The sequence below is a fragment of the Nerophis lumbriciformis genome, linkage group LG20 (genome assembly GCF_033978685.3).
Source record: "Nerophis lumbriciformis linkage group LG20, RoL_Nlum_v2.1, whole genome shotgun sequence".
Taxonomy (NCBI): domain Eukaryota; kingdom Metazoa; phylum Chordata; class Actinopteri; order Syngnathiformes; family Syngnathidae; genus Nerophis; species Nerophis lumbriciformis.
This window is the reverse complement of record NC_084567.2, coordinates 30,317,827-30,327,206: the sequence shown is the minus strand read 5'-3', so window position 1 is coordinate 30,327,206 and position 9,380 is coordinate 30,317,827. Positions and strand designations below refer to the sequence as shown.

Genomic DNA, 9,380 nt, shown 5'->3' with positions numbered 1-9,380 from the left:
ATATATATATATATATATATATATATATATATATACAATAAATACTTGAATTTCAGTGTTCATTTATTTACACATATACACACACATAACACTCATCTACTCATTGTTGAGTTAAGGGTTGAATTGTCCATCCTTGTTCTATTCTCTGTCACTATTTTTCGAACCATGCTGAACACCCTCTCTGATGATGCATTGCTGTGTGGCACACACAAAAGTGCTTTCATCAAATGCACTAGATGGCAGTATTGTCCTGTTTAAGAGTGTCACAACATTGCTGTTTACGGTAGACAAACTGCTTTACGGTAGACAAAAACGTGACTGCTGTTGTTGTGTGTTGTTGCCGCGCTGGGAGGACGTTAATGAAACTGCCCAACAATAAACCCACATAAGAAACCAAGAACTCGCCCTCCATCATTCTACAGTTATAACGTGATTGGGCAGGTACGCTGTTTATATTGTGGGTTAGCGGACTCAGGTCCGCATGGACCTGAGTCCGCCTGAATTTCGGGAGAAAATTTGTCCCGGGAGGTTTTCGGGAGAGGCGCTGAATTTCGGGAGTCTCCCGGAAAATCCGGGAGGGTTGGCAAGTATGTAAATAATAATAATAATAATAATTTCATTTAACCTAACTTAACTTTATACAAAAGCAGATTGCTTTTGATGGTTTTATTTTTAAGACTGTCTTACACAACACTTCCTGATGTATAATACAATGCAAAAATGTCAATTTCTGTCACTTTATCCTGCATCCTCTTTAAAAGTCCAACATTTTTCCCCATCAGATTTGGACAACCATCTGTTGTCACACCTGCCAGCTTGTCCCATTTCAGTCCTAACATGTCCAAACACGCATTTACCTATGTGAACACGATGTGGTTGTCTCTTTAATTGACTGCATGGCTGCCAGCTCCTCCGTGATTTGAAAGTCTGCAGTTATCCCACGTAAGAAGATGAGCAGCTGGGCGGTGCCACGTACATCGCAGCTCTCATCCAAAGCCAGCGAAAAACAGTCAAAGTCGGCCGTTCTGTTCTTCAGCTGAAGCTCCAAGTTTGCAGCGATGGTCTCGACCCGCCTCGTTACAGTGCGTCGGGAGAGTGACACGTTCTCAAATGCGCCCCTCTTCTCCGGGCATATCAGTGCAACAGAGTCCAATAAGCACTCCTTAATAAACTCTCCGTCAGAACACGCCTTACTTTTTCTGGCGATTTTGTGAGAAATGACGAAACTTGTCCTGACAGCTGCATCTCTGGGGTGTGAAATTTGGCAAAAAGTCCTTGTTGGGTTTGCAGTTTTACCATCAAATCAGACAGATTCCGGTATTTTTCCTCGTGCTTCGTCATGTAGTGGCGATACAAATTATATTCTTTAAACACAGCAACCTGTGTACCACAAATTATGCACATGGCTTTACCTTTAATTTCTGTAAAGAAATACTTGGCAGTCCATCTCTTGTTGAAAACACGCCATTCGTCATCAACTTTTCTCTTTTTAGCGTCTCGGGGGGATAACCGGGCATCACTTGTCGCTGTGCACCTTCACTCACAGGTTACACACGGACATACGCCCATAAATAACACTTTTCAAAATAAAAGCAGCACAGTTGTATTGCACGCACGACATAGATGTTTTGATGAGGATGGTGTTCTGCTGACCTCGACTGCGGATGTTGTGGATCGGTGGAAGGAATACTTCGAAGACCTCCTCAATCCCACCAACACGTCTTCCTATGAGGAAGCAGTGCCTGAGGAATCTGTGGTGGGCTCTTCTATTTCTGGGGCTGAGGTTGCTGAGGTAGTTAAAAAGCTCCTCGGTGGCAGGGTCCCGGGGGTGGATGAGATCCGCCCGGAGTTCCTTAAGGCTCTGGATGCTGTGGGGCTGTCTTGGTTGACAAGACTCTGCAGCATCGCGTGGACATCGGGGGCGGTACCTCTGGATTGGCAGACCGGGGTGGTGGTTCCTCTCTTTAAGAAGGGGAACCGGAGGGTGTGTTCTAACTATCGTGGGATCACACTCCTCAGCCTTCCCGGTAAGGTCTATTCAGGTGTACTGGAGAGGAGGCTACGCCGGATAGTTGAACCTCGGATTCAGGAGGAACAGTGTGGTTTTCGTCCTGGTCGTGGAACTGTGGACCAGCTCTATACTCTCGGCAGGGTCCTTGAGGGTGCATGGGAGTTTGCCCAACCAGTCTACATGTGCTTTGTGGACTTGGAGAAGGCATTCGACCGTGTCCCTCGGGAAGTCCTGTGGGGAGTGCTCAGAGAGTATGGGGTATCGGACTGTCTGATTTTGGCGGTCCGCTCCCTGTATGATCAGTGTCAGAGCTTGGTCCGCATTGCTGGCAGTAAGTCGGACACGTTTCCAGTGAGGGTTGGACTCCGCCAAGGCTGCCCTTTGTCACCAATTCTGTTCATAACTTTTATGGACAGAATTTCTAGGCACAGTCAAGGCGTTGAGGGGTTCCGGTTTGGTGGCTGCAGGATTAGGTCTCTGCTTTTTGCAGATGATGTGGTCCTGATGGCTTCATCTGGCCAGGATCTTCAGCTCTCGCTGGATCGGTTCGCAGCCGAGTGTGAAGCGACTGGGATGAGAATCAGCACCTCCAAGTCCGAGTCCATGGTTCTCGCCCGGAAAAGGGTGGAGTGCCATCTCCGGGTTGGGGAGGAGACCCTGTCCCAAGTGGAGGAGTTCAAGTACCTCGGAGTCTTGTTCACGAGTGAAGGAAGAGTGGATCGTGAGATCAACAGGCGGATCGGTGCGGCATCTTCAGTAATGCGGACGCTGTATCGATCCTTTGTGGTGAAGAAGGAGCTGAGCCGGAAGGCAAAGCTCTCAATTTACCGGTCGATCTACGTTCCCATCCTCACCTATGGTCATGAGCTTTGGGTTATGACCGAAAGGACAAGATCACGGGTACAAGCGGCCGAAATGAGTTTCCTCCGCCGGGTGGCAGGGCTCTCCCTTAGAGATAGGGTGAGAAGCTCTGTCATCCGGGGGGAGCTCAAAGTAAAGCCGCTGCTCCTCCACTTCGAGAGGAGCCAGATGAGGTGGTTCGGGCATCTGGTCAGGATGCCACCCGATCGCCTCCCTCGGGAGGTGTTTAGGGCACGTCCGACCAGTAGGAGGCCACGGGGAAGACCCAGGACACGTTGGGAAGACTATGTCTCCCGGCTGGCCTGGGAACGCCTTGGGATCCCCCGGGAGGAGCTGGACGAAGTGACTGGGGCGAGGGAAGTCTGGGCTTCCCTGCTTAGGCTGCTGCCCCCGCGACCCGACCTCGGATAAGCGGAAGAAGATGGATGGATGGATGGCATAGATGTTTTTTTTTAATTTATTTTGTAATTTGTGATTGCCGCTGTTCACATTCACTCACAATCGCGCACGAGCATACGTCCACACGGAAGTAATACAAATAACGCTTTTCAAAACAAAAGCAGCACCGTTGTATTGCACACTCGACATAGATACTTTTTAAAATGTATTTTGTAATTTATGATTGGCCTCACGCGGGCCGGACAGGGACGCACTAAAGGCCGCAGAATGCCCAGGTCTGCTCTAAATTAAACAGAAGAGTAATGCGACAGTAGTCGCCGTCTTGAAAGAGGCGTGACTAATTTGAAAAAATACATTACTGTTTATCCATCCATCCATTTTCTACCGCTTTATATTTATTTTATATTCCTACCGCTTTTTGACATGTGTAACTGACAAGACAAAAACACATTTATACTGCAGTGGACGCTGCTTCTCACGAGGATATATTATAAAAATGACAAATGTCATTTTATTGTGTAATTATAACACACCAACTTGTGTGCGCTGCTTAAAATACAAAACAGAATGTGTTTCTTCAGTTTATTCAGTGTAATTGTGTGACAACATCCAGGTCCAACATATTCCGTGTACATTCACATATGACGGATATTTCTAATTTATGAAGTGATATTTCATTTGCTTTGTTGCCTCAATGAAGCACAACGAGACCTTTGATAGATCTTTGGTCCAGAGTGCTGTGCGACAAGGAACATGCGGGTCAAAGGTCAGAAAACAAAGTCCACGTTGTTGTGCGCGATACACAATAAGGCCGTTTGCGTGATATCAAACAGGATGCGGAGAGAAGAAAAGTTACTGAAGGAGTGAAAGTTGGAAGAAGAAGAAGGTCAGATGAAGACCGGCTGCTCCTGCGCTGTCAGCAGGCGATACATGGCTGCTGGCATTGTCTTCATGTGGATCTGAAACACCAAACATGATCTTATCACACCAAACATTATCTTTGTGCAGAGGAATCTTTCCATAATTGACATAACTATTGCAGATTTTGAAAGAACCATATTTCATTTTATATCATGCAATGATATGTGGGATAATTGTTGCTCCTTCCAAATATTATACGGTTGCAGCTGATGATAAAATGATGTGTCAGAAAATACAAACACACACACACACACACACACACACACACACACACACACACACACACACACACACACACACACACACACACACACACACACACACATCAGGAATTTCACCGTGGGGTCCAATACACACACTGCAGTGCCTATGTTGGATCACTTGTCATAGACCAGTGGTCCCCAAACGTTTTGACTCGGGGGCCGCATTGGGTTAAAACAATTTGGCCAGGGGCCGGTCTGTGTATATATATATATATATATATATATATATATATATATATATATATATTAGGGCTGCAACAACCAATCAATTAAATCGATTAAAATCGATTATAAAAATAGTTGGCGATTAATTTAGTCATCGATTCATTGGATCTATGATGCGCATGCGCAGAGGCTACTTTATTTTTTATTTTTTAATATAAACCTTTATTTATAAACTGCAACATTTACAAACAGCTGAGAAACAATAATCAAAATAAGTATGGTGCCAGGATGCTGTTTTTTTCCAATAAAATACTGGAAAAGATAGAAATGTAGTTTGTCTCTTTTATCCAATTATTAATCGATTAATCGAAGTAATAATCGACAAATTAATTGTTAGTTGCAGCCCTAATATATATATATATATATATATATATATATATATATATATATATATATATATATATATATATATACATACATATATATATTAGGGCTGCAACAATATATATATATATATATATATATATATATATATAGTTGCAGCCCTAATATATATATATATATATATATATATATATACACATACATATATATATATATATATATATATATATATATATATATATATATATATACATACATATATATATAAGGGCTGCAACTATATATATATATATATATATATCCTAATATATATATATATATATATATATATATATATATATCCTAATATATATATATATATATATATATATATATATATATATATATATATATATATATATATATATATATATCCTAATATATATATATATATATATATATATATATATATATATATATGTATATATATATATATATATATTAGGGCTGCAACTATATATATATATATATATATATATATATATATATATATATATAGTTGCAGCCCTTATATATATATATGTATGTATATATATATATATATATATATATATATATATATATATATATATATATATATATATATATATATTAGGGCTGGGCGATATGACCTGTTTTTAATATCGCGATATTTTAAGGCCATATTGCGATACACGATATATCTCTCGATATTTTGCCTTAGCCTTGAATGAACACTTGATGCATATAATCACAGCAGTATGATGATTCTATGTCTCTACATTAAAACATTCTTCTTCATACTGCATTAATATATGCTACTTTTAAACTTTCATGCAGAGAAGGAAATCACAACTAAAAAAATCACTATTTTTTTCATACAGTGTTGATCTGGAAATGTTTGCCTCGGCATTTTGATGGTGTGGGCGTGTGACACCAAACGGAGATATTGACGTGCGGAGTAAGCCCTCTTCATTGTCTAGCGGGTGACTTTTCAAATAATGCTACATGTTAGCAGTGTAGCCGAGTGTCCTGGGTTCGCCTATACAGTGTACTTATCTAATAAAATGATAAACGGGAGACAATAGAGCAGGTTCGGTAGCCACCGCTTCTTTAATGTCAACATCACACACCTCCTTCCACAACCACACACACCTTACGTCACAGCCCTACGGGAACAAGGCTGGAGGGACAAAACTCCTCCTCCTTACCTAACACACTCCGGTAACTTTTGTAACGTTTGTTACAGCAGTAATGCTACTTTTGCCCCACACTTGACAAATTACGGTTGTCTGTTCGACATGGACATCGATGGACCCCCTGCTGTTTTTTGGGGGAACTAATTCTTCCTCCATTTGTTACCAGATTCGCACCTTATTTATCTTGTATTACCACTAGTACCACTCCGCTAGCATCACAGCTAACGTTAGCCATGCTGCTACCTCTCTGCTCGGAGAGGGCGTATACGTATGTGACTATGACGTGACAGTATGTTACGTATGTAAGAAGGTGCGCTTGCTGTCTGTGAGAAGGAGACACAAGAAGGAGTGGGAAGAGCCTGTAGTGTAATGCCAGCAGCTAAAAGCAACTGCGTGAGAACGTATACTCGATATCACAATATAGTCATTTTCTATATCGCACAGAGACAAACCCGCGATGTATCGCGTGTATCGCCCAGCCCTAATCTATATATATATATATATATATATATATATATATATATATATATATATATATATATATATATATATACACATATACAGTACAGGCCAAAAGTTTGGACACACCTTCAATCAATCAATCAATCAATCAATCTTTATTTATATAGCCCTAAATCACAAGTGTCTCAAAGGGCTGCACAAGCCACAACGACATCCTCGGTACAAAGCCCACATACGGGCAAGGAAAAACTCACCCCAGTGGGACGTCGATGTGAATGACTATGAGAAACCTTGGAGAGGACCGCATATGTGGGTAACCCCCCCCCCCCCTCTAGGGGAGACCGAAAGCAATGGATGTCGAGTGGGTCTGACATAATATTGTGAGAGTCCAGTCCATAGTGGATCCAACATAATAGTAAGAGTCCAGTCCATAGTGGGGCCAGCAGGACACCATCCCGAGCGGAGACGGGTCAGCAATGTGTTTTCTTTACTTTCATGACTATCAAAACTATGAATGAACCCATGTGGAGTTATGTACTTAACAAAAAAAGGTGCAATAACTGAAAACATGTTTTATATTCTAGTTTCTTCAAAATAGCCACCCTTTGCTCTGATTACTGCTTTGCACACTCTTGGCATTCTCTCGATGAGCTTCAAGAGGTAGTCACCTGAAAGGGTTTTCACTTCACAGGTGTCATAGTTTTGATGCCTTCAGTGACAATCTAGAATGTAAATAGTTATGAAAATAAAGAAAACGCATTGAAATGAGAAGGTGTGTCCAAACGTTTGGCCCGTACTGTGTATATATATATTTATTTATTTATTTTTATTGTATTTTTTTTTTAAATATATTTTTTATTTGTATTTAAAAAAAAAAAAAGTTCTATTTTATTTTTTTATTTTTGTTTTATTTTCTTTTATTAGATTTTTTTTTTTTTTTAATTTCTCGCGCAGTAATTGACTGAAAGAGCGCGCACTTGCCGATGTCACATTAGCGATGGGAAAATGCTATATTTAGACAATATGATTTGCCTGGGCGGCTTGGAGATACCGAGAGTAACAAGCAGTAGAAAATGGATTAGAAAGGACAGATTTTTAAAAATAATAATGAAAAAAAATATATACCGTATTTTTCGGAGTATAAGTCGCACCGGAGTATAAGGCGCACCTGCCGAAAATGCATAATAAAGAAGGAAAAAAACCATATATAAGTCGCACTGGAGCCCGGCCAAACTATGAAAAAAACTGCGACTTATAGTCCGAAAAATACGGTATATATATATATTTTTTTAACTTGGGACCGGAGGCCGGATTTTGGACGCTGGCCGTAGTTTGGGGACCCCCGTCATAGACACTTCACAAACTAAAGTCATGAACATTGACCTCCAGGGGACCATTTTTACAAAATGACAAATATTCACAAGGTCTATTAGGAGGCCATTTGTTTGCATTTTAAATGTATCACTGAGCTATGTAGAATATTGTGGTATATAAAATAGATTTGAATAGAACGCTTTACTGTCATCAAACATGAGAGCATGATGAAAATACAGGTGGCTCCTCTGTTAAGTACAGTCAAAATACAAGACAAACAATAAATAACATGTAAAAAATAAATACATAAATGTTCAAACATTACAGTAAATGCCACAAAAGAGGAGTATTTTTGGGGAGTAGTGCTGCTCGGTCATAAACTTTGAGCTTTGTGCGCACAGATCGCCGATCACTTTCAGCTTGCATGTGTCATGACTTGGTCCTGGGTGTTTGCTTTTCCGGAATGCAACGGAAAGTTGGCTTGGGCGAGACGAGAATGTAAATACATGATTTATTTAATATATCCAAAAAAAAAGTACAAACGAAAAGCGCGCACAGTGGCGGATAACAAACTATGAAACCAAAAGACTATAGCATTAATAAACAAAACTTACTTGGCATGGACTAAAAGGAGCAGCATGAACGATGGACATGAAATCAAGTGTCAGAAATGTGCAGAGCATAATTGTGGGATGTCACCAGAAAGACAAACTGAAAACAATGAACTTAAATACTACAGACATGATTAACGAAAACAGGTGCGTGACTCAAAACGTGAAACAGGTGCGTGACGTGACAGGTGAAAACTAATGGTTGCTATGGTGACAAAACAAAAGTGCACAAGAAGTCCAAAAACAAAACCGAACATGACCAAAACAAAAACATGATCACACAGACATGACAGCATATACCTCTGCGGACTACGTTCCACCCCAGTATGTTTCGGCCTTTACATGTGTGCATTAAACAAATAAATATACACCTCTACACTGTTCTCTGCAGCACTCACACACCACCCATCTAATGTGTGCTCTATCGCAGGGGCCGTGCAAAAACCATATCTTCACGTGTTCATTAAATCAATATAAATCAAGCTTTTTTCTATTCCTACAATACTGTATCATAACGTGACTCAAGTATTGTCATATTGTGAAGTCATTTCCAGCAATGATGGGACACAATATGAGCAAAAAAAGCCATCAACAAATGAAAGATAGTTCATTGTTTAACTATCATACCTCTCCCATGGCGTTGGACAGGATCTGAACAATCCTCTCATGAGGCGTCGCCACGACACTCTGACTGTTGATCTCGATGATGCGGTGACCGACACGTACGCCACCCCGCTCGGCGATTCCTCCCCTCATCAGGCTGCAGATCTGCACACATAATACATGAAATATT

At 40.6% G+C, this 9,380-nt stretch overlaps 1 protein-coding gene across 1 annotated transcript in view; it reads right to left on the bottom strand.

Moving 5' to 3' along the window:
• Nucleotides 1-3,823: 3,823 nt before the first annotated feature.
• Nucleotides 3,824-9,380, bottom strand: part of LOC133619631 (amyloid-beta A4 precursor protein-binding family A member 1-like) — a 54,579-nt gene continuing 49,022 nt past the window's right edge. The window contains exons 12-13 of the mRNA XM_061980775.2: nucleotides 9,215-9,355; nucleotides 3,824-4,230 (exon numbers count right to left, since the gene is read on the bottom strand). Of these exons, the coding sequence (XP_061836759.2) occupies nucleotides 4,159-4,230; nucleotides 9,215-9,355 (213 nt within the window). The 3' untranslated portion in view covers nucleotides 3,824-4,158. The remainder of the gene's footprint in view (nucleotides 4,231-9,214; nucleotides 9,356-9,380) is intronic.